The sequence below is a fragment of the Anser brachyrhynchus genome (assembly GCF_964034855.1).
Source record: "Anser brachyrhynchus genome assembly, chromosome: 12".
Taxonomy (NCBI): domain Eukaryota; kingdom Metazoa; phylum Chordata; class Aves; order Anseriformes; family Anatidae; genus Anser; species Anser brachyrhynchus.
Genome location: NC_137707.1, coordinates 21,285,167 through 21,310,181, shown reverse-complemented (window position 1 = coordinate 21,310,181; position 25,015 = coordinate 21,285,167). Strand labels below are relative to the sequence as shown.

The following is a 25,015-nucleotide window of genomic DNA, read 5'->3' as shown; positions in this document are numbered from 1 at the left end:
CCACATTTTATATAGTCCCACAATAATTCTTCTTCCTTTATCTCCAGTAATTTTGCTATGCTGGTTCTGGTCTGTTTCCTTCTGCTCAGCAGGGGGTATTTTTGTTCTTTTTCTTTGTTGCTATTAATTTTCTCATAACACAGCTATCTAGTATATTCGTATAGCATCCACTATCATGCTACTGAAACAGTTTTCAAGTATATAAAATCTCCCATTTTAAAACAGTAATAAAAGGCTTTTACTAAATAGATATACAAAGCTGCTTGCAGATCATGCAATAAGGAAATCAAATATAGAGCTCAAGTTCCCAGAACTTGGAAGGACAAAGGAGCAGTGTACTAAACAGCCTTTTCCCAACACTCAGAGCTCTGATAATCTTTAGACAAAATAATAAATCTTTTTCTTGCTCTTCCCTAGGTTTCTTTTATTGTTTATGTTTTTTTTTTTTTTTAAATGAAGAGTGTAGGTACTACTTACAAGGCAGCTCCCTGATGTTTCTGGTAGTCCAGCCAAGGGACAAGATAGTGTGCGTAGGAAAGGGAGATGAACAATTCATCCTGTAAAGGAATTAAAAACAAAAGCAGAAATCCTTTGTAAGAGAAAGTGGCTGGGATTATAGCTGCATGCTTTCACTAATGACTTTGCAAACATTTAGTCAGAGAGAACCTAGAAATCCAGTTGCACTTTATTTAATATTCAGATAAGGACCATTCACCTGCTGTTAAGCTACAACATCTACAATCATTCTTTGAATACTGATAATTTTATGAAGCAGAATCCCCTAGGGGCTGGTAGTCTAGTCTGGATTCACCTGGAATACAAAGATGAATAAAATTGCATATTACATGCACCCAAGTAGTCGCAATTTATAGAAATATCTATTTATGCTCCTGAAAAAAAAAAAAAAAAAAAAGCATTTCCCTAGGGTTATGGTATATGGTGATAAAAACCTTTGTGGGGGACTGCTTGGATTGTAACTCCTAGTGTGCCTGTTGCTGATTAATTAAACAAATAAATCATTATATTTAGCTAGCTATCTCACTACAAGACCATAATTGAGAAAATGTTTAAAAAAAAAAAAATGTTGCATGCCTCACCATAAGGAAGCGTTACTCAGAGGCACATGAAATGAGTATCAAAAGTGGCATCCGAATGGCTCAGAGTCGATATGTGTATACAGTTTTAAAAGATGAGGAGCATTATGAACGTGCTCTCTTAGCCTCCTCCTTCCCTCCTCTTTCTCCCATCAGGTGCCTTGTCCTTGCTCTCCCCTCTCATTTGCTGATAACACCTTATCTCCACCAGGGAAGCAACTGGGAAGTTTGCTCCTTCCTCACATGACTGAAGGTATAATTAGAATGATGCACCTGCTCAGTCCTCCAGTGACTCAGTTAGTCTACATCCATGTCAAAATCCATGCTGTGAGGGTAATTTGATCATCTCACTTACTTTTTTCATATACTTTATATAAATAAGCCTCCAGAACAAGCCTCTGTTGAGTTGGTTCAGTTTAATCTCACAAATTTGTGTCAACTCTTTGTTGCTAGAAGAATTTTATCATTTGATCTCATGGTTACACTTTAGTAGATTTGAGTACATATTTTATTTCACTCTCCAGAATACAGAATTCCATCTTGAGTCAAAATCGTATTTTTATTATCATCTATTTATATTTCAGCGATACTTACAGGCTTCAACTGAGATCGGGGTCTTGTTGTATGAGACAATACAGAAACACACAATATAAAAATGTTGGTCCCAGGAGCCTTGTAAGCTAACTAAAGGCTGGGAAAAAAGGAAATATTAGCTCCATTTTACAGATGGGAAACCAAAGCTCAGAGAATCTTCCAACACAACTCAGTGCAGTGTTATGCAGCAATACTGAAGAGGGAGTTCTGAAAAAGCAATGAAGTCCAGGATCTGTGCAAAATAAATGTGGATTTAAACCCTGCTCTACTGGCAATCATCAATGTAAGTTCAAATAAATTGTAGGTGTACGACGGTATCATCTGCATACTGAGCATCCCAGGGCTCCCTCAATCCTCTGTGCTTGTTTCTCCCCCAGATCTACCTTTCCATGGCAGAAGACACTGTTTTTTAACGCTGTCCTCTTAGGCTCATGAAAATTACTCTACCACTGCTTCCTCTAGCACTTTACAAAAATTAACCTCTAGCCCTGAGATGCCACAGCGGTGTCAAATCTCTGACTGTGGCAGCTTCCAGGTTCAGCAGAGACATCAAGGGTCTTTTAGGTTCTCCTTCCCAGCATCCAATGAGTAATGCAATCTTTTTGTCCTTGAACAGAGCCTGGAATCTCCTGCATCAGAATATTTTTCTGCTCTTTAATCTGCTCTGCCCAGCAGTCCCTGTAAAATCCTGGGGCAGCAGTAGCCAACAGAGGGTATTCAGTCAAGCCCAAGCAGCAGAGAAGCACTTTAGCATTCCCTGAAGACAAAACAGAAACCAAGTGGAAATGGTAAGTTCACTGTCTTCCTTTCAGAGGTGACTAAAAGTAGGAGGGGGGGATTGCCTGGAATGAAGGTGGGAGCAGCAGCTGGCACAGAGCTGCTTGTGCCCCCCTAAGCCTCCAGGGCCACTGCAAACATTTGCAAAACAGTCTGCTGAATTTGATTTGCAAAACTCTCAGTGCTAAACTCTTAACCATTCTAAATGCACTGCTGTAACAGTGCCTTTTGACTAAAAAACAGTTCAGACTAATTGTTAAGGATCAGATAACAGGAAAATATTTCTACGGGACAGTCTACTATTTTTCAATTGTTTCTCAGTTACATATCTAAGTAAACATTTGTTCCACTTATCATTTCTGAGCAAAAGACATGAATCATTTGACTAGTAAAACCACAATGACAGCTGTTGCTTATTAGAAACAGTCATCTTGTTCAAGGGCCTGCTATGAAGGGGTTCTTCAGGAAACTGTTTCTGCTTTTAGTGCTTTACAGTGTAATGAAAGCAAAGTTGCAGAAATTAGGGCACTTTTATTTCACTTATGTGATTGGCAAAACACAGGTACACACACACAGAACAATCATTGCAGCTGAGCTATTAGCCCCCAAGAAAATGGAAAATTCTCATTTGAGAATACTGCTAATGCTATAATACTTATCTTCTTTGAGTTAGTAATGTTTATATAGTTCTCTAAAATACAGGTCAACCAAAAGTAGGATCTAGGGATCCCTTTGGAATTAGGTTATACCATTTAGGCTTTGGGATTTTGGTAATGGATGAAATATGTATACTAGTTAAAAAGGCTGTACAAGAATATTTTTCACCATTCATGGTCTTTCCAGGTCTTAGAAACAAATTAATTCTGGATTCATAAAAAACAACAACAACAAAAATAGAAGCCAGTCACCAGTGGTCAAGACAACATTACTTTTAGATAAAACTTCTCCAGCCAGTGGTAAAAGAAAACAAAAAAAAAAAGATTTAAAAGTAGGATCAGGATATGAGAATGAGGGAGCGCAACTCTATCTAACTGCAGTAAAATACTTTTTATATGAGTGGAAGTAAAATAAGGAAGAAAAACTTTGCCAAAAGGAACTTGAGGACAAATAAGTGAAACTGAGGCAGGTTGGATGTGAAGATTTTCCCTTTCTAGGATGCTGCTACAAATGCACTGTAAAGCATAAGGCAAAACATCTGTTTGTTTCTGTGACCTGCATCAAATGAAATTGTATTAAACAGAGGCCCTAACAGGCATTTTTTTCAGACAAAAAACACTGGAATAGTATACCCTGTATGATGCCCTTATTGTCAGGTTTGAAGGGAGAAGCCAAGGACTAAATGAGCACAGAGACTGCGCTGATCCCAGCAGAGCAGAAGGGAGGAACATTGGCAGAGTAATGTAGAGATGCTATCAAGTAGTCTGCTCTGCTGTTAAATAGGAGCACTTGTAGCTTTGTGGCTATTGCTTAAATGCATATCAAAAACAAAAACACTAAATTCACTTGCAAACTTTAAAGAAGAAAGAGTGAAAAAAGTGAATTGTGGGATTATGGCAAAAGAAAAGGAAAGCAGGGCAGAGAAACTGGAGAGAAGCATGTAACTGAGGAGGCAAAGCTGAGGTTTGTTATGAGTTAGAAATCTGCAAAACTGTCACCAATTCAATAATTGTATTCAGTGAGGTTTCTAAAGATCATATCCTGCCCTTCATTCACCCTCACAACACTCACTGATAGGAGTCAGCACTTTGCTGCAGCTGGATATTTAGAAGTCATTTTGTTCTGTGTAACATGCCCATTCTTACTAATCTTAGTCAAGTAAGTAGTCCATCCTCCTGTGTCATCCCACAGAAGTCAAATGTGCTATTAGCATAAGTGATGATTACTTATCCGTATGAGGTCTTGTGGGGATGGGTCTTTCAGCATCAGTATACTTGACATGGCAGTCTTTCTATCATAATTTAATAAAATGGGGCCCAATTCAGATGCCCCAGGGAATAAGCTGGACTTAAATGGTGCTTAGGCCTTTGACTGGGCCTCTGCAAACCCTGGGTTTCATTGAGTGAATAATAATTACTTGGGGGGGCGGGGGGGGGAGGGGGGTTAAATTATATACTCAGTTCTTTACCTTTGCCAGTGCCTGAGCAAGTTAATGTACTGAACACTCAGAATAAGTCTCTTGTAAGATTGCTTTCCTGATAAAACAGGGATTGAAGAAATGTCATTAATAAATAGAGTATTTGTGCATATTGGTGGGTAAATTTCACTCTCTAAGAATGCCATGCACTAAAACCAGACAATATAGGGCAGAGGAGCAAACTGAGTGTCACAGCTGCACTGAAATGAAAACCTCTCTCACAGCCAGGTAGATGGTAAAAGGCCCAAGCCAGAACTCTGCAAAGTCGGGGGAAACCTTTTTGCTGATTTTGATGAGTTCTGCGTTAGGCCCTTACAGAACAAGCACACGCAGGCACCCTTGATGCATCTTAGGCTTGGATGATTGTGTGTGGTAATGCAGTGAGTACGACATCTGTGAGATGAATCAGTTACCCGCAATCAGCTGCTTGGTGCAAGAAGGAATCAATCAGTTCATTTTCTATGCCACACACCTCTCCTAAGGAAGAACTCCTAATTGCTGCATGGATAAATGAATAAAAGACATCACTCATGCAAAGCACATGATTTTAAAGGGTTACTTGTGTTTCTAATAGCTGATATTCTCTCTCTTTTTAATTTTTTCCGTGTGTCTTTTTGTTCTTCACTTGATTTCTGAGCAGTTACTAGCCTCAGAGTAGCTCCTGCATTCTGTTTGAACCTTCATTCTGAAAATTTAAAGGCTCTCAAAGCATTTTCATCTTTCATGAATACTGTGGCACATCCTTGTGACCTTTGTGACCATCTCCTTAGTTCATAGGTCTCCTGATTCCCAAAGCATAATAGACATAGGAAAATTTTGGATCATAATTTCCTAACCAACTACCTCTTGTATGTGCCCTTTGCTGCATATGGTCTGCTATTGTTACAGTTTGTGAGTAGCCCTCTGTGCAACCCCAAAAGACTTAGACAAACAAACAAAACTAAAATAAAACAAATACATTGAAAATGTCTTCATTGATAGGAGAAAAAATACAGCTTAGGTGTTACATTGAGAGGGTTTGGCACACTAGACCACAAGTGAGGGACCCATTATGATGTTTGATCTTTACCTTTGCTTGCTGTTCCTATTAAAACAATTTGCTGGTTTTATACCTGTTTCATTTTCAGCTTCCTAACCATGTGTTTGGGAAGAATTGTATTTATTAATTACTACATAAATTGTTTACCAAATCATGCTTATTAAAGGCATCTATGCAGATCAGTCCTGTAAAATCACACATATAAAATACATTTTATACAGTGAATCACTTGGACTTATTGAAAGACTAAAATCTGCATATTAAACAGGAGATATGTCCTCAGTAAATTAACAAAGAATCTACATTGTCAATATTAATGAAACAATGCTATAAAAACCCTCTTTTATTGTTGTCTGGATAGCATAATTTTTCCTCCTGTTAGATTTAAAACCAAGCTCAGGCATTTTTAGAGTTTTGATCCCTTTGTTGTCCAATGCCCTGATACAGCCCAAGACTTAAGAACTTCAGTTGGCTGCAATCTATATGAAGTCAACAGGAGTTCCTCATACATAAACTTAAAAACCTTCTCCCAAAAAATCATTTAATCAGTTTTAAAAAGATTTCAAGATCCTTATGTGTCAACCATTATGTTTAAATTAAGCCTTTTTATTTATTAGCTGTCCAAGGACATGATATTTCTTTGTTTTCCCATGAATGCAGCAGTTTAGCCAGTCGAACCCTTTTATTCCTCTCACTGGAGTAGCACAGAAAAAAAACAACAACATTTGATTCCAGTGGATAGTAGTTGATTTCATTATCATATTAGGGAAAATATAGATTACAATTCCAAATTATTCTGCCTGCAATCCACACTCTAACCATGTAAAAGGCATTATGTGGAATAGTTGACTACATCATAAAAAATTAACTTCCTGCAAGGATTTTCTTGAATTGGTTTCAAAAGAATCCTGTTTGGTATCTTTTCTGAACTGAATTTCTGGAGGGTAACTGCATTATGTGCATGTAAAACATGCAAAAGGAACATTCGCGGAACTCTTTCTTTCTGTTACCAAATGTGGCTATAGGACATTGTGTTTAAAAGAGTTGCCTGAAAGCAAAACTCCATGACTATAAGGCTATATGTATGTGCATTGTAAGATAACAACTGACAGAAAGTGAAAAACTATTCTCTTTCACTTGCTGTTGAGTGACAAAGGTCGCATCTAATGATAACTTGAATATTCTGCCAACAGTTGATGATATTTGGCCCCTGCCAAAATAAATAAATAAATAGATAAATAGATTATAAATAAATAGATAAATAGATGCTTTCCTCTCCCAGAGCAAATGCCCTATAAGTCTATAGAAAACAAATTAGGAATGCGTTATTCTCAATGAAAAAAAGTCTCCATGAGAGCTATAATTTTATTTTTTTTAGTGCACAGAATAACATAAATCAAAAGAAGCAATGGTCTACCTTGTGTTTTGACTACTTTGACCCTCTTCAACCCCTGCCAATTTTTATCTCATTTTTGTTTAACTTTGTACATCAGAGTTTAATTTTAAACCTGGTCCTGAAGACAGTGATGTATAGGGTACATCAAGTATAGCTTAAATTACCCTCTCCCCAGTGATTTGAAGTTGAGGGGAGGGTCTTACTCCGCAGCAGGGTGGAAAAGAGAAATGGTCAGATGTTGCCCTTTGAACCTGACCACCCTCAGCTACAGAAACATTTATGCCAGAACATCATTTATTGATTTTGTTATATTTTAGAATCTTTTAAAACTGTTGGTGAAGTTTGCTGTATATTAATTTTTGACACATGCATATAAAAACAGAGATGTGGGTCGACCAGAAACGATAAATATAGACAACTGTGCCCAATAAACTTACATCCTTTCACTTACAGGTTTCTGTTTCAGCTGATCGGTCTGAGCAGCCTGTCTTTGAAAATAAATGTTCCTCCTCTGATAAGCTAACCAATTTGAAGATTAGAGCTGCATTTGAGGATTAAAATTTTTCTTATTTGATTATTGTTGGGTCTTGTAGCAATAGAAGATAAAAATTAATAAAATGTTTAAGTCCAATTCCGCTCACTTTACTGATGTGAGCAGACTGAACAAATTATGCAGGATTTGGCCCTTAAACTCGGCACTGACTGCTCTGCTTTCTCAGTCCACTAAGAATAAGTCTCCCATGAAATGTTACATGTACCCGGCAAACTCACGAGCCCGCTGCTGCCACAGAAAACTCACACTGATGGGTAGCTCTGAAAACTCACCATCCAATTATATACCACAGAGCTATGTATGTGTTTTTATTGAGGGGAATAAAAACCACAAGAAGCACTCTAGCAGAGACCACAAAATGGGTTTGGCACCTGTGTCTCCTCAGAGCCGAAGTTCGGGAGTTGTGTTATCACGTGGCCTGCTGACCCCGAGAGAGCAGCACTGACCTTGTCTTACATGCAGGAGTCTATTGCTATGACTCCCCTGAGAGCACAAACCAGCTGCAAACTGCTGCAATGATTAACCCTTATGTGTTGTAGATGTAACATCAAGTCATGGTAATAAAGCTTTCACTGCATAACAGATCTCTTGCTTTGTAAATTGTTGCTCTTATCAGCTGCACTCTCGGATGTTATCCCTTTCCTGTGAAGCATGACTGCTGTGTTGTTCACTGGAAAGGCTACCAGATCTATAAAGTCTGTGATATTTATTCAATGGCTTTGGAGAGTAATACAGAGAATATGCTTTGTTGAAACTAAAAATGCAGTGTGTGAAAACAAAACAAAACAAAAAGGAGAGAAATTCTCATACATATGAAGCAATATATTAATTAAAATCCAGAACGCCTGTAGCAGATTCGAATCCAGGAACATCAGATTTGCTACAACAGACAACGACACTGTTCCACTCAGTCCAGGCTCCTGCTTGTGGGAGTGATTTATACCTAATGTTTTGTGAAATGCAAACTCTTCGAGCCTGTGATATACTTGGACAATTACAGTTTTGCTGTTTGGCTGGAGATAGGATGCTGGCAGCAATCAGCACTCACACAAAACACGAACTGTATAAGTCTAATTTTGCCGTGCACTTCAAAGATGAGACCTAATTCTGTGACTTCTTATTTGCATAGAAGTCAATGGGAGTTGTGAGCACATATCAGCCTATAATCAAAATTATAGGGCCCAGGCTTCCTCAGTAACGGAAAGCCTTTTATCTGTGTGCTTCCTATCCTCCAGCCCTTCCCTTGCCAAAGCTATAGCCACATCAAGGCTGTGAAAGAAAAGGTGACCTTAATGTAAGCCACGATACGAGGCGATATTATCTGCTTCAGTCTGCGAGGAGCCAGAAGCGGTATCTCTGCTGCCTTTATCACGAGGACTCTCACTTCCCAGAGCTGCATTTCAGCAGGTCTGTACCACATCCCACCTGCCAAGCAGGATTTGGCCCACACCTCCGCCCAACCAAGCAGCAGATTTGTGTTCTCCAGGGGGCCGGCACTGCCAGTTCTTGCTGTCACCCCAGCCTCCTGTGGCTTGGAGGTCGGGGAGACCAAGAGCAGTGCCACAGGTTGCAGGGCTCCAGCTGCAGCTCCCAGGGCCAGCTCCTGTGCTGGAACCCAAACCCTCTGCACATCAGCCTCTTGGGTTTACAGCAATTGTATCTGGCTAGGGCGGGTTGTTGTCATTTTATTTGTTTGGTTGGTTGGTTGATTTTTTTGTGAATGAGATTATTTAAATTGAAGTACTTGCTGACTGCTTAAGATACTTGCTTCTGTCTGTAGCAGGCTTTTTTCTGTATTTCATTACCTGTTACTGGAAACCAAGCAGCTGAGCATATCTGGGGCTGGCTTGAGGTCCACTGCTTCCACATTCATCAGAACTGGGCAGAACTCCACGAAAGTCAGTGGAGGTAGCACCAGCATTTGCCTTGGGGTATTAAAGGTATCAAGTTTGCAGGGAGCTTTTTATACAAAACATTTTTTAAGGGATGGAATCCGTGAGGGAGGCAGCAGCGAAGCTGGGCTCCCTGCGAGATGCCCAGGGAGGGAGCAGGCCGATGCCCTTCCAGAGGAGGTGAATTAGAGATCTGTGACTCGTCCCTTTCTCCTCCCTGGTACTTCAGGTTGTCCTTAACAAGCCAGAGGCTTGGGGCTGGCCTCGCCCCAGGCTGCAGAAGCTTCTCTGTCCCCCACTAAGGAAGAAGCTGCTCTGGGTTTCAGTGCTTTGCTCTTTGGCATCTGGATTCATCTGCTTGGAAAACACGACAGCTAGTTTCCTCTATTGCCTAAATAAGCCAGGATTGTTCCTCTCTCATTAGAGAGGGAGCTTTTTCCCATAGGGCCTGCAGAGGAAAGCACTGAGGTTACCTCTCCCCTTCCCCACCTCCCCCTTCATGGCATGCAAGTGCTGTTGTTTTAACACCAACAGCTGTAGTTAAAAAAATACAATCAAAAAACAAATACAGGTAGAAAGACAGTGACAAAACAGTTAATGGCCCTAGGCCTGGCAGAAGCAGGGGGAAGAGTAAGCTCACCAGCCCCTGCCTCACCTGCAGCCCCATCTTTCTCTGATCAGCAGCTGGGATCTCCCAGCTGGAGCCTATCAGCATCAGAGGGGAGCTTGAGGGCCTCTGGGAGGATGGATTTCCTGGTGGTGGCACCTCTTGTCCTGCTGGGCTTCAGTGGGCAGGGGCTGTGGCTGCAACTGACCCTTGGTCTGTGTTTAGAAGTGGAGGAGGCCCTGCGTGCCTTCCTGTGTCCCTCGTTCTTCCGCTGGCTGTTGCTTCTGCTTGCAAAGTACTGCTACTGGTGGTTGGGTACTCAAAGAAGCAATGCGTTAAGGGAAGTTATCCTGTGGTTACTTTGTTCTCTTCTGGGGTTTTGGTGTGAAGGGAGCATCTATTCTATTAGCTCCTGTTAATATAAAACCTCTGCTATTAATAGGATTTGCATATGGAAAGGAAGAGGACTGACCTTTAAATTCATTAAATAAGGTAAATTCAAGAAATAATTTTAGTTAAAAGCATTAGTGGGGTGAAAAATACAAGAACAAATACACAGACATCAGTATCTGGGCTTTTGGTAACACCAATGAGCAAATTATGATTGGGGAAGGTTTGCATCGTTGGAATATGTATTCCAGCCTCCATACTGATATATGTGATGTGGGGTTATCTTTGTATGGCTCCTCTTTCAGAATACATTTTCTTCTTATAAAATAGCCTCTTTTTAGCTCCCATTGGGGTCTGTCTTATAAATGAGGAAGTGGCCCTCGAGGGATTGGCCTGGCTTGAAAAGTGTGTTATTTAAAAAAAAAAAAAAAGTATATTAGAATATTAAGCAATATAATTAGCTCGTTTCTTTGTGTTTTTTGTTTTTTTTTTTTAATGTTAAAAAAATGTGTAGCCAAGTTTTAATTAAACACACTCTCTGGATGTTTGAATTGTATAAGAATTAAGAAAACTTTGCCGTATTTTAGAGGGATTCATTGCTTCGGTTTAAGGTTCGTGCTCTGATCTCCGCTAGGCAGCCAGATATTACCGCTCCTGTGCCGGAGCAGCCTCAGTGTGGCGAACAAGTGCTGCTCACCCACCTGCGCGGGGGACCGGTTGGGGGCCGGTAGGGGCTGCGCTGCACCCGCGTCTCTCGTGTGGGGAGGAGCAGGGGGTGGCTGCCCCAGCACGGGCTGGCGCTCCAAGTATTACTGTTGCTAATGCTAGATGCTGATTTCCACCTGCTGAAAAGCTTCTGTTGCCTTCACAGCAAGTAATCTAAGGCATAATTAATTAGCAACGCTTCTACCACCGTGCTTGTCGCGCCCGACGCTCGAAGCACCGCTGCCCAGAGGTCCTGGGGCTCTGGCGGCGCCCCGCAGCCGCTCAGCTCTCCGCGTGAAGTGCACCAGGAACTCGGGAAAACTTGGTGCGGGCTGGGAGCAGCTCAGCCGGCTCTTGGTACTACTTTGTTATGCGGCTGGGGCCGTACATTCGGTATTGGCTCAGGTCCGGTGCTGCCTCGGGCCCTCGCAGTGGGGAGAGGGGAAACCGGGCAGGTTCTTCTTCTCAGGGCTCAGCTGATGGCATCTGCTGAACACAGCCCTTAAAATCTGAAGTTGGGGAAGTTAAATAAACTGTGAGCATCCTTTGGTCTGTGGCTCTCTGCCTTTAAAACAAGTACTCGCGGTAACCTTAACAGTAGTATATTAAGGGAAGAAAAATGCTCACAAAAGAATGTAGTGTTGGGATGGAGCTCTGCCTGGTATTAGAACAATTACGGAGCAGATGCATCCACTCCAAGCAAAATGACCTTTTCATCAAGTTACAAAACATTAAAGGTTAAGGAATGTTTGAAAGGAAGTTAATATTTTAAATCAGGAGGAAAAAAAAATGCCATTCTTTCAAGACCTGACCAAATCTGTGGGAAACTATTAGAAGACTGCTTAGGCACATCCACTCGTAACTTAAGTAACTCTTGTTCTAGAAGGATAGGAGGCATTTCATGCAGTCTGTTTAATTTTAAAATCAGAAGTGCTTTTTAGAGCAGTAATGGGATGTGATAGGAAGTAGCACCCAATGAAAGAAACCTGCTCTGAAAGCTGCTTAATTGCAATTTTTAAGTCACATTTCTCTCTCCTTTGTGCACCGATGACTCGAGAACAAAGAGAGTGAGTGAATCAATGACGCTGGGGAATTTTCCCAGGCAGCTTCCACGTCTCGCCCGAGCCTCCCGGTGCCCGCTCCCGTCCCGGCAGGGCGCGGAGCCTCACCCCGACGGGCGCACGCCGAGAGGCGGCTCCTCCCGCAGCCCGGCCGGGCCGGAGGCATTGCTCCGGGGCCTGCCCGCTGGGGCTGCACCGGCTTTGGCTCCCCGGCCGCTCGCTCTCGGCGGGGGGAAGAGGCAGACGGAGGCTGGGGGGCGGCTCAGAGCCTGCTGCGCCCGCGGTGCCGGCCGTCGGGGCGCTTCGAGCCCTTCTCCATAGCAGTCGCCGGGGCTTTACGAGCCAGCTACGTGTTTTTTTGTTTTGCTTTGTTTTTTTGTTTGTTTGTATTTTTGTTAAGTGCCCGTTGGCAGCGGGCCAGGCGGCGGCCTGCGGGCCCCGCACGTCCCCCGGCCGTGGGGAGGCGGCGCCAGGGCCGTCCCCGAGCCCCCCGGGCGGGCGCTGCCCAGGGCGGCTGGGGGCGTTCGCGTCGCCTCCCTGCGCTGTAACGCTCCGAGAGTGCCAGCGGCAGATAAAGGTCCGCTACTGGCAGGCGGATAAGGGGGTTTTCTCTTCTTCTCTTCTTTTTTTTTTTTTTTTTTTAAGGGAATCTTGCATATCTTAATGCAAGTAGTATATGCAAATCGCGTAAAAAAAATCCGTCTAGGAAATAAGTTTCTGCGGAAGGAAAGCAGGGTTTTTCTGGGAGTTGGGCTTTCTCAAGTCCTCGTGTGTTGGAGCTGTGCACAACAAAATCTTTATTGCGTTAAGTCACAGGCGGTCAGCGAAGGCACAGCTGCGTTAGTTGGGCAGTGAAAACATTCAGGTGATGCAAGAAGAGGGGAATCCCTTCCCCTTCTCCTAGCTCCCTCAGATGCCTTTCATATGAGCCAGCTCTGAGGATCACTGCCACTCTGGAGCTAGCAAAACTTTGTGTAGGTAAAATTAACTAACCCCTCTCTGCTGCCACAATGGCTTTTGTTGTCACATATGGTGGAGTTCCAGGATCTGTAACTTTTTCATAAAAGATTTTCCTACTGCCCAAGTGAACACATTACAGTAGCTCTGAATGGTATCGCTTATTTCCTTCAAAGCAGTGGCCGATTGTTTCTTCAGAGACCCTAAGTCCTTTCAAGGGGAGAGGGAAAAAAAAAGTGATAATTCGGGGGGACTGAGTCGCGGCGATAGATCTTATTTGAACGCGCAGCCTCTCCACAAAGTGCAGCCCCCGGGAGCGGGCGGGGCCGGAGCCGCGGCTCTCCCCGGGGCCGGGCCGGGAGCCGCTCTCGCCGCCCCGCTGTAACTCGTGAACTCGCCGGGGCGGCCGCAGGTTGCGCTCCCACCGCCGCGGAGCTGCCCCGGTGGCTCGGCAGAGCTCCGCTGCCGCGGGGAGGGACTCAGCGGGCACCGCCGGGCCGTACCGTGCCGTGCTGCCCAGCTCCGCTCCGCCCGGGGGCAGCGGCGGGCGCCCGCTCCGGGAGTCCCCCGGCAGCGCCCCCGTGGCTGCCCCGGCCCCGCCGCCTCCAGGCTGTCGGGGGAGGGGGGGGGTGCGTTTGGAGCCGGCAGGTTTTGGTACCCCCAGAGGTGCGGGGGGCATCGGCAGCCCCCGGGGGAGTAGGATCGGCCCGTCCACGGTTACCTCCGGCTTAGCAGGGGCGTTTCTGCACGGCGGGGCGCTGGGCGTGCCTGCGCTGTCCGGTCTGGTTTATTTTTCCCCCCGTGCCCTCTCCGAAACGCCTGGTCCTGGTCGCAAGGACCCCGCTATCCCAGTTGCGATTTTCTGGGGCTCGTTATGTGTCAGAACTGTAAAAGTCCTCTGGACAATTTACAGACAAAACATCTGGTTCGTTAAAGCAAAGCTACTGGACTAAGACAAACAAACTTTGCTGCTGTGTAAATTCACTTACCCAAACAATTTACATTCAAGCAAAGATTTTAGCCCGGAGAAAAAAACTTTTATTCATTTGTACTCAGGAGGCTTGGGAATTCAGAGGCATTTTAAAATAATTTTGCTCTAATAAAGTTATGTAGATATTACAAAATGCCTTTGTTCTCCCCTCAGATAATTATTGCCGTTATAATGGTTATTGACAATACTTTGTGTTTCACAAAAGCCGAGTATCGTTTTCGGTCGCGGGCAGTTGTGTTTTTAAACAAACTTGTCAGAGGCGCATCCCTCCCGCCCGGCGCTAATGCAAGCCGCTGCTCCTTTGTTCCTCGCCGGCAGAAAGCGGAGCGCTCCCCGCCGCCTTCTCGCACCCCGACGGCGGGGACTGCGGGGGCCGGCGTTCCCCAGGACGGGAGGCGACATGGCGGGGGGGCGGCACGGGACGGGGGGGGACCCCGTCTGCGGTCCGCGGTCACCGGGCGCCGCCTCGGTGGTGCTGCCGGTGCGTCCGGTGGGGGGCGGCGGGCAGGTGAGCCCCCCGGCGGCTCGGTGCGGCCGCAGGGCTGCCTTGCTCGGATGCGAAGACCCCGATTTGAGGCTCGCTTGGCGTCGGGGGGCTCCGAGGGGTGCCCCCGGATCTGCCGCAGGGCCGCCCGCTCGCCCCGACGGCGCGCCGGGAGCTCGGCTTCGCTCTCCCTCGGTGGCGGCGGCCGGCACGGCGCCCGCAGGGTTCAGCCAGCTTCGTTTCGTGACCCCCGCGGGCCGCTGCTGTGCCTGCTCGTTGCCCCGGGCCCGCCGCGGCTTTTCCCGTGTTGGCAGGGAGCGGGCGGTGGGGGCGAGCAGCGACGCGGCACGCTCCGAGCCGGTGGGACGGTCACCGGGGTGGTGATCTGAGTGTGGGGCTGGTCAATAGCAGGTACCTTGGGTTAAAAGTGCCGGGCAGGGCGAGCTTAGAGCTGAGCCTCGTGTGCTGAGTCTGTGCGGATGGAGTCTGGGCAGCCACCGATTTATGCGTTGTGTTTGTGAATGTTACACTTAATAGAATTACGGGTTCTGGCTCTCCGAAACAGACCGCGAGCCCCCAAAGAAGCTGATGCACGTGAAGAGGTCCGCAGTTCGTGCTGTAATCCGTCTGATAGAAAGTTCAATAGATTTTTCTTCCTTTAAAAAAAAAAAAAAAAAGAGAGAGGAGAAGAAGAAGAACGGGGGGAAATGGTTAGCGACCAAATCGTTCTACAAACTCCTGAGCGCTCTGGCCGTGCTGTGGCCGTGTCACTGCCGTGCACGTGTGGGTGTGTGTGCACCTACAGCCGCTGCCCTTCTCACGCACACGCACACCCTGGCACCGCTCACCGAGATGGGAAAGTTCCTCCTAGGACTGCCGACGGGAAGTTTCGCTTTCCCCCCCTCGGCCCCTCCAGGCTCAAGCTGAGCGTCCCGCTCCCCGCCGCTACCGGAGCCGGCGGCCACCCCGTTGAGGAGCCGGGTCGCTGCCGATCCCCGGCGGGGCTACAGGGGGACAGCCCCTCTCCCACCGACGGGTGCTGCTGCTGGGGTCGCCCCCTGCTCGCCCGCAGCCCCGGATGCGCTCCCGCCCCCTGGGCTCGACCCCGCCGATGGGGCCAAACCGGGGCCGGGGGGGTCCCGGGAGGGCTGGAGCCCAGACCCCCGCCACTGCCGGCTGCCTGCCCGGAGCCCCCGGCACGGCGGTGGGCTTGCGGCGCGGGGGGCGCGCAGCGTAACGCTGGGGAAGGAGGCACGGATTTGGGGAGGGGGGAGTGGAAGGAGAAAAGTTCTTGCAACTCGCAACCCCCGCCCCCCTCCTTCTGAACCCCCTCCCCCGAATTAATGATCGGCCGCTGCGGCGCTCGCCTCGGGATGCTCTCGCAGAGGGAGAGAATTTGGGAATTGCGAGTCCTCGGGCAGGAGCAGCCTTCGCAGGGCTGAAACAAGCGAGCACCCAGCCCCAGTGCCAGTCCCGGTGCCGGTACTTGCTGGGACTTTGCCGGGGCTGTGGGGGCGCTTCCCCCGGCGCCCCCCGAGCCCCACAGCGGGGTGTCTCCGAGTTGTGTTCCAGCCTCCCCCGCTCCGCAGCCCGGAGCCACCCGCCGTGCTGAGCCGTGCTATGCCGTGCAGTGCCATGCCGTGTCGGCTCGGCCGGCAGCCGCTCCAGCCCCAAGTTCACGCGTTGCTCGATCGCCGGCTTCGGCTGCTGCGGATTTCCCCAGAGCAGCAGCGGCAGCACCGGGGCCGGGCGCCGCTGCCCCTGCCTCCGGCCGCGCTGCCGCCGGCGAGAAGCGCATCCTCACGGGCTGCGATAAATTATTTAGGCTTTCTGCTTCCTAATTTTTGACTTCGAGGGGGAGGAGGGAGAAAGGAAGGAGTTGTTCGTAATCGCAGCCCGGCCCTTTCTGCTCGCCGAGCCTGTCCAACACTTGTAAATACTTATGCGGCGGCCGGTCCCTGCTTGCCGGCGGGGCTGGGCAGCGCTGGCTGCTCGCAGCGCGCACCGCTCCGGGTCGCGCCCGGTGTGTTGTCGTCGCGCTGTGCCGCCGGGGTGACACTGACGGATGCGCCAATGGTGAGACGGACAGATGTTAGGGCGGATCCAGCGTCGGGCGCTGCCACGGCGGCGGAGCCCAGCCCGCAGCGGGCCCGAGGCGCCGCCGCCCGGTGCCGGAGCGGGTCCCGGTGCGGGTCCCGGGGCGAGCAGCACGCACGCACCCACGGCCGGGCGTTTTGGGGAGGGGGTAGCGGCTCCGGGTCGGCTTTTAAGCAGATCTGATCGCTTCCTCTGCGAGCAGACCCTGTAACTGTGAGGAGAAACCAGCGAGTATCAATGAGACGGAACTGAGCGAATTTGGCAGCAGAAGCGGCATCTGACAACTCACCATTTTCGCCTTTGCAAGAAACGTTTCGTTTTCCCCCAAGAGTAGCAATTTCCCGGAGACTTCAGGTGACTGCGACTTATTTATTTATTTATTTATTTTTAATCCTATAGATCAGCTTAAAAAAAATCGGCTCGTAACAATAATAATTAAAAAAAAAAAAGCCAAACCTTCTCCACCCTTGACGCAAAGTGTTTCAATTTCCTGCAACTTGAAAAGGAAACGCGGGAGCGGCGGCTCTGCGATGCAAGGACGCAACAACATCTGCACTTAGTCAGGTACTGGACGCATCCCAATGCTCGAGGAGCGGGGCCAGCCGAGGTTTTTTTGATCTTACCGTAAAAGTGAGATCATCCTTTTTTTTATTATTATTATTATTCCTCCCCCTGAACTTTTTTTTTTTTTTAAGAAAAAGACAAAAATACGGTTTGCTACTGTGTTTTTTTGTTTTTTTTTTTCCCTTACCCCCCCCCCGATTTTCTCCCCCCTCCGGCCGGCACCGGGCGCCCCGTGCTGGGAGCGGGCGGCCCGGCGGGGGGCGGCGCGGCGGAGGGGGGCGGCCGGGACCCCCCTTCACCTCGGGGCCCGGCCCGGCCCGGCCCGGCCCGGCCGCTCGGCTCCGTCCCTCCTCGCCGCCCAGGGGTGCGCAATCAAACCCGCAGCGCATCGATCCCGAGCAACCGAGCGCGGCAGCGGCTCGCCGGTGAACTTGGACCAAAAAAATAAAATAAAATAAAAAGAGGGAAAAAAAACTAAAAAGCCCCAAAAAGAGAAGGGAGAGGAAGCGGTCTCCGAGGAAGAGCCGGGGGAGGGCGGGTGTCGCTGCCCGCTCAGCCGGCGGCTCGGCTCGGCTCAGCACGGCGCAGCCCAGGCGGCGGAGGCGCGGCCGTCACCGGGCGGAGCGGGGCCGGCGGCACCCGGGGGCCGGCGGGGAGCGGGGCCGGCGCCAGCCAGGTGGGAGCCTCCGAGGGGCCGGGGCGGTCCCGCTGAGGGGAGCGGAGCGAGGGGGCGGCTGGAGGGGAAGAGGAAGGGGCTGCCCGGGGGCGCCCGGCGGGGCCTGGCCCCTCCTCGCCGGCGGGCAACTTCTGAGGGGAGCGGCGGGCGGGGGCGGGCTGAGGGGCGGGCAGGGGCCGGGGGGGTCTCCCCGCCGTGCCCGGGCGGCGGTGCCCGCGTGTGGGGTAGTGTGAGTGACACCGCCATCGTCTCGTTTCCCTTCAAGCTTCGCCTGTTGCCGCCGCCGCTTCCAGCGCCGGAGACAGCGAGTGGAGAGCGCAGGCTGGAGCCGCGCCGACTCCTGCCGAGAAATGCCCGTCTTTATGCCGTGATCTCCCAGCCCGGCCAGGCACCGGGGGCGTAGGGCGGGGTGGGGGGGACTGCGGGCTCTCCCCAGCCCTCCCGCCCGCGCACCTCTTCGGGGGGCTTCCCCTCCTCCTTCCTCCGGGGCGATTTGTCAAACTTCCCCTCTCTTCTGCCAGCAGCAGCAGCAGGGCTGTCCTCTTCTCTGTGCCGCCTCCTCCGCCGCCGCCGCCGCCTCCTCCTCCTCCACCTCCTCCTCCTCCTCCTCGGCATCGTGCATGCACGGCAACAAAAAATATATCCCCAACCCAGCCCTCGAGCCGAGACTGGAGCAGCTCAGCGGATCTCTGGGGCTGAGGCAACTCTTCCCACCCCCGCACCGAGGCAGCCCCCCCCCGCCGGCGGCCGCCGGAGCCCCGCGATGCCGAGGAGGAAGCAGCAGGCGCCCCGGCGCGCAGCAGGTACGGGAGCCGGCCCCGCTCCGCTCCGCTCCGCTCCTCGCCTCCCTCGGGCTCCCCCACCGCCAGCCCTCCTCCTCGGCCGCGGGCCGGGAGACTCGCTTCGCACCCTGCTAAACGCCTCGGGGCTGGCCGAGGAACTCTCGGGCCGCGGGGGGGGGGGGGGGGGGGGAGGCGGGGGGGTTATTGGGGTTGATTTTATTGGGGTTTGTCTTTACGGTTTTGCCTCCAGGGGTGGGGAGAGAAAGCCCTGTCCCTACTTTGGTATCCACTTCGGTTTAGCCCCAACTCCGGGTTGTGGGGGCAGCACTTTGTGGGGGCCGGGCAGGTGTGCGAGCACATGCTGCATGCATGGGGCCGGTGTGCTGGGGGGTGAGGAGGCGAGTTCTGGGCATTTCCAGCCCACACTTTGGCACCTACTTTTGCTTCTCTCTCTCGTAGTCTTCGTTCTGCTCCATCCCCTGCTCTGACAGACAGATGATTTGTGATAGCCTGTGAAAATACTCCTTTTTTTTTTTCTGTAAAAATAAGATAGGGTTTGTGTAAATACATGGCACGTTGTGAATCAAGTGGTAGGGACAAAGTGATCTGGAAGGTCCGCAGTGTGACTTGAAGATCCAGAACTGGCTCCGTTGTTCAACTTTTAGCCTTTCCTCTCTTCCCCTTGTACTCCACTGGAGGTGTCTCTGCAGGACAGACAGACCCACCTAGCTGGTCACTTTCTTCAGCAATCTCTTCCGTTAATCCTGTTGATTTCTTATTTTTGAGCCCAGATGAGAAGCTGTGAAGGAAACCAAAGAAAAAAAAAAGAGGAGGGTCTGTGTATTGTCAAATGACTGGTGAATGTTTCTGATACTGCCTTTACAATTTCCTCCATTTTTTTTTCCAGAAATACTTTTCGGGGCTTTGTCCTGATGAGTTTTTGTGCTTGTTTGTTTTGTTTTCCTCATGCCAGAAACGTCAACTCCCGTTAAACTTGGGGAGCATTTTCCGGAAAAGCCGAATCAAAAAGAAAACTGTGAAAAAACCCAACGCCAGACCCCACAAATTTCTACAGTAATCCTTAGATGAGGATACGCGGGCTGGAAAAGGTTTCCTTGGCCTGTTGCCATCCTTGATTTGATGGCTGATTGATCGCCTGTCATCTGGCTGCCTTTGATCTATTCATTCCCGATAAACATCAATAAATCACTTGCCATGGTAACACCGGGCTCGGTGACGTCACACGTGGCCTGTCAACCCTCTGTCAGTGCCACTTATGGCTGGACGTGCCACCACAATGGCCACTCCAGGGGCACAGCGCTGCGGGGCGAGGGGCAGCACCTGCGGAGGCTGGGGCTGGGGCTGGGGACCAGGAGGTGACTGCTGTGCCCTGCCCTTGGTCTGCTCCCAGGGGCTGGCACAGGCGTCCCACGGGCTGCAGCAGTGCTGGTGGTGGTGCGGCCATGGTGGTGCGGTGGCAGCTCCAAACAGGTGGTCCTGTGGCTCCGGGAAATGGGCATGCAGAAATCCGGCAGCCAGGCTTGTGCCCTGCCTGACAAGTCCTCGGTGGTGTGGTTTGCATTGGGTAAACAGCAAGTTGTTCAGGGAGCCGTGTAAATCACTGTCCGCGTTTCCGTTCTTCTCTTCTCTGGCACACACATATTCATCTAGTACTTTTAAGGTAGGAAAGTGTACTTTTTAGCAGTCTGGTGCCCTGTACTAACAGTTAGAAAGTTTGTAAAGTTTGGGAGCACAGCAGTGATACAATCTAGCAAATACTATCTTAGCTAAATGCTTCAAGACAATATTTTGGATTTCTTGACCGTGCCATCAAATGACGCGTCTCAACTTAATTAAAAAGGTGAACTTTTTGTAATACTTGGAAAACTCTCTTTTGTAACATTAATCTAGTTCTGCAAATTTTAGCTCTTCCAAGTATTTGACATGTTCTTCAAACAGCTCTGCTTTATGTTGGGCTTTCCGTAGGCTGGAAGAAAATGTTTCTGCACTAAACACACATTCTGAGATATCTTTATTTCCTTCCCTTCTCTCTCTTCCACTCTCCGTCTCTCACTCCTTCCTCAAGTGAATCATCCGTGATGTGTGATCTATCTTTCATATTTAGCAGAAGTGTAATCTCTTTAAACTTTTAGCTTTTTGATAGCCGCATTAAACATTTAGTATTGTGTATAATTGCTTCCCCCTGAAATGCTGTTTTATTGGTCACATTGGAAATGATACTTTTTCTAATAGCAGTAAAAGCAAAAGCTGCTGCTTTTATTATTATTATTATTATGTTTTTTAACACTTTAAAAACAGCTAAGAAATAACAGGTTAGTTAAGAAATATTCATTACAAAAACTTGACTGCAGGACTAATCGGAGATGGAAGAATGGTTTTGCTCTATCAAAATGACCCGTCAAAACGACTTTGTTTCATATTTGATTTAATTGTCTCTCTCCTGACAGGCACATTCATCAATAGCTTAATGGTCAATCAGAAGTTGGCAGAGTGAGTGCTTTCATTCTTTCCCATACACTAGCTTTGGCTTTACTTTATCAAAATGCCTCTGCCTAATGGATATGGGGGATGTAGAATGACTGAAGGGCTACTTATTTGAGAAGAGTGAAAAAACAAGAACATTTATGCTGTTGATAAGTGCATGAAGATAAATAAGTGAACTGTACGAGGGGGTTTTATTTTAAGACAGAAGAAACTTACATTTTTTTTTCCCCCTTCTTTTTGGCCTCAGAGCTGCGAGTTATAAGGTTCATGACTGCTTTTGTGGCATACTGAGAGTGATGACAAATTGATTGCTTGGTACTGAGAGAGAAAAAAAGGTGGTGGTGGTGGTGGGGGGAGAATTAAAGATGTCTGCTGATTGGTAACTCAGGAAATCCAGTCCCCAGCAACCTTGAGAATACTCGAGAATTTTTTTCTCCAAACTGAAAGGTCCGCTCAGCCATAAAAAAAGAAAAGTTGTTTTGCCAGCTTCATTAGTGTTCACCTAATTAGCTGTAAACCTGATGGATTCCTGACAGCTTTAATGATTGGAGATGACAAGCTCCACGCAGTGTCATCCAGCAGAATTAGGTTTGCAGCTAGTTTGATGTAATCAAGTTGATATTACACAGTCCTGGTTGCCTTTAGTTGTGCATTAACTCAATTTTCTGCTGCAGGTGACAAATGGGCTTTGGTACCTGGATAATCATGTCATAGGAATTAGGGTCCTTTTAATGGTCTGGAGTAGAATAACAACAACAAAGAACTCTCAGCAGCACAGAGCTTGCAGACATAACAGACAGGTGCACAAATTCTTTATGTCTAGCCCAAGTGTTAACACCACGCTGTAGAAGACTAAAGCTGTCTCTGAGAATCAAGAATCTGTAAAAATGGTAATTTCAGTTCGTTTGCTCTGAGGCTCAGGTGAATATCATAGATAGAGAAATTTGGGGGGGAAAGTCAGGGATCACAGTTTTATTCCACACCTGATAAAGTGAGAAGGTGATCAGGACTGCTGCTCCAACGACTTGTGTCATTTAAGGCAGAAGGGAGAAAATATTTATTGGTTGGAGGCTACTGTCTAGGAAAGCTAAGATACTGTATTAATAGAGGCCAATCTTGTTCATGCAAACAGTAATTATCCGTCCTTAAATTATAGCTTTCACTCACAGCTTTTTTAGAAAACTATCCATTTAAAAGATCAAGAAAATGTACTTCCTATCGACAGAAATGACTTAATGCATATTTAGTATAAAAATATATGAAAAAAATAAAGCTCTTTTGAAGAGGGATTGCAAACTAATGATTTTTTTGAAACTGATTTACTTTTTATATATATATACATATATATATTGAATAAAACGATTATACTTTTTTAGGCCCTGATAATGACACAGAATTTTCAATCCTCTGGAAAAACAAACTTTTTTTTTTAATATACATTATTATTGAAACCGTAAAGATATATGCATACTTTTTAAGCTCCTCACGACTTCTGTGCTCGTGCTCGAAAGATGCACATGGGCAATGTGAATACTGACATACACGCAATTGATTTTTCAGGGATGCGCGGCACTTGCACTTCTCACGGACTTCAGTGCTCGTTATAGTTTATCTGTGCCTCCAAAATGAGGCTGGGAGTGCACTCCAGAAATTCAGCTGCAGGCTGGCATGAAGCTTGTGCAGTCAGATTTCCAGGCAGCAATGGGTTCAGGAAGTTGAATGCTTTAATTTATGGGAATTGCTTGCAACTGCATACATACCCCAAAAGTAAATGTAGCAATAAAGTAGACTACCTATGAAGGTACTTGCAGTGTCAGCCCATGGTGCGGTATTTGCCTCCAAACCTGTCACATATTTCTCTGTTGGACAGAGATTCTTCCTAGCAGCAAGCTGACAAAATGATTAGTTATGGCTGTCCTCTGCCTTTTTTTTTTTTTTTTTTCCGACAAAGTGTGAGGAACAATGCAAAAAAAAAAAAAGAAAAGAAAAGAAAAAGGGGCATAAATATAAAAAGGCCTGATAGATTCTGCTGAATATCTGTCTGGAAAACAGAATTTTCGAGAATCAGCTGCCATTTCTCCCATTAGCTTGACAGCTGTCAATTAGGGCTTCAGTGCTCTCCTGGGCCACAGTTTATTGCGTGCGGTTGATGTTGTCATTTTGTTCTCAGTTTTGCCTTGAGCACTATCATGAGCAGGAGTGAAATAGTCAATAACTGATGTATCAGCAGTTATTTCTTAAATTGGCTTACAAGTCTGCATTTTTCCTCTTTTTACTAAAGATTGTTTTGTAAAGTGATTAGAATGAATTGTGACTGCTGCAGGGTTATGGGAAATGCAGTGAAGCTAGGGTGAGTTAGCAGGATTAGAGTGGTTCCTTTTTTGTCAGTGCTGTTTCCAGGATTAGTGGAAACTATAGAGAAAAGATCACCTTCAGGCTGGAGCGTGTGGTAAATTTTTGAATGTGGTCTGTGCACACTTACGTGTAAATACACGGTTGCAGATCGTGAACGAGAAGAAATGATTTGCCAGGATGTAAAGTAACCATACACGTTATCTTTCTGAGTAAACCTTGTAACTACCAGTTTTATGGTATGATAATCCGTATTTTAATCCAGTGTCATGACTGTTTCCTGACAAATCCAGATATCGATTGTCAGATTTTAATAAAGCCCTATTTACAAGGTACTGCTAGCAGATCAAGCATTAAGATGCCTGAAGTGTTGCATTGTCAAGTAAGTGTGTATATATATGTGGGGTTATGATACAGTACTGAAAATAACAGAATTCCAGAACGATCGTGGGTTATCTTATCTCTGAAATACTTCAGCATCATTTACTAAACAACCTACTTCAGGTGTTTGAGCCTGTTTTTTTTTTTCCTTCTTTTTTTTTTTTTTTAATTTGGTTATGCCTAAATTGTGGTTTATCAGCCTTAAGTTAAAAATGAAAGGTGAATACAATATATTGTATTTGGTAACAATGATATGGACTGGTACATCCAGACAGATAATATGCAGTTGTAATTAGACGGAATAGACAGGCATTCATTTCTAAATTCTTTGACACATGCATAAAATAGTCATATAATAAGATAAGATGACAATTTTATGTTAGGTTGATAAAGTGTCCCGATACATGCATTTAAATGTCTGTAAGCCTTTTTTTATCCAGACAGATTAATTCTAGTTTCCAGCATTTGCAGTTAGACATTAAATTAATTTTAAAAATCCTGCTAAACAATGGATGTGTTGCGTTTTTTTTTGGTGTCATTACCTAAAGCAGGAGGATTGAAAAAAATTATTCCATTGATTTTTCTTGATTTCAACATTTAAAAAAATGCATAAAAATTGGCTCAAAGGATTTAAAGCGCAGCCCATGAGAGGCTGTATTATAGTTTTCTTAAGTATAATAATGCAGAATAGAACATTGTAAGAGCTTGAAATTGTTTGTTACCATTTCCATAAAAAGAACTGTAAGATTTCAAGTAGGCAGAGCTTAATTTCAGAGACTGCAAGGTTTAATTCTACCAAATTTCCCTGTTCTTGCTCCTAAAAGATATTTTGGTCACCTCAATAAGAGAGAGAATCTGCAGAATTTATACACTTCTCAGTGCAAGCATTAACTTCAAGGTATTTTTCAGAAAATGTTCAAAGGTTTTTTCCCCAGGGGTAGAGGGAGAGTGGGGAAGGAGTTACCAGAAGACCACAGCATGTCT

The 25,015-nt window shown here is 47.0% G+C and overlaps 3 protein-coding genes across 5 annotated transcripts in view; 1 reads left to right on the top strand and 2 right to left on the bottom strand.

The window, feature by feature from the left end:
• Positions 1–15,176: 15,176 nt before the first annotated feature.
• On the bottom strand, positions 15,177–17,724 carry LOC308176370 (uncharacterized protein; the record flags this gene model as incomplete). Its single annotated transcript, XM_080551993.1, has 4 exons — positions 15,177–15,330; positions 15,523–16,292; positions 16,738–17,019; positions 17,635–17,724. The coding sequence occupies 4 exons, from the start codon at positions 17,722–17,724 to the stop codon at positions 15,177–15,179; spliced, it is 1,296 nt and encodes a 431-aa protein (XP_080408119.1).
• The window catches only part of TSHZ3 (teashirt zinc finger homeobox 3), a 67,575-nt gene continuing 58,847 nt past the window's right edge, over positions 16,288–25,015 (top strand). Inside the window, exon 1 of one of the 3 annotated variants that reach the window (XM_080552282.1) lies at positions 16,288–17,125. Coding sequence is in view for 1 of the 3 variants with exons in the window: in XM_080552278.1 (XP_080408404.1) it covers positions 18,775–18,814 (40 nt within the window). In the remaining 2 variants the exon portion in view is untranslated. Of the gene's footprint in view, positions 17,336–18,679; positions 18,815–25,015 lie in introns of those variants that run through there. The other 2 variants (XM_080552281.1, XM_080552278.1) reach the window with 2 other exon arrangements.
• On the bottom strand, positions 17,947–18,626 carry LOC308176369 (uncharacterized protein; the record flags this gene model as incomplete). The annotated part of the gene is made up of 2 exons (XM_080551992.1): positions 17,947–18,351; positions 18,465–18,626. 2 exons carry the CDS (start codon positions 18,624–18,626, stop codon positions 17,947–17,949), a joined length of 567 nt encoding a protein of 188 aa, XP_080408118.1.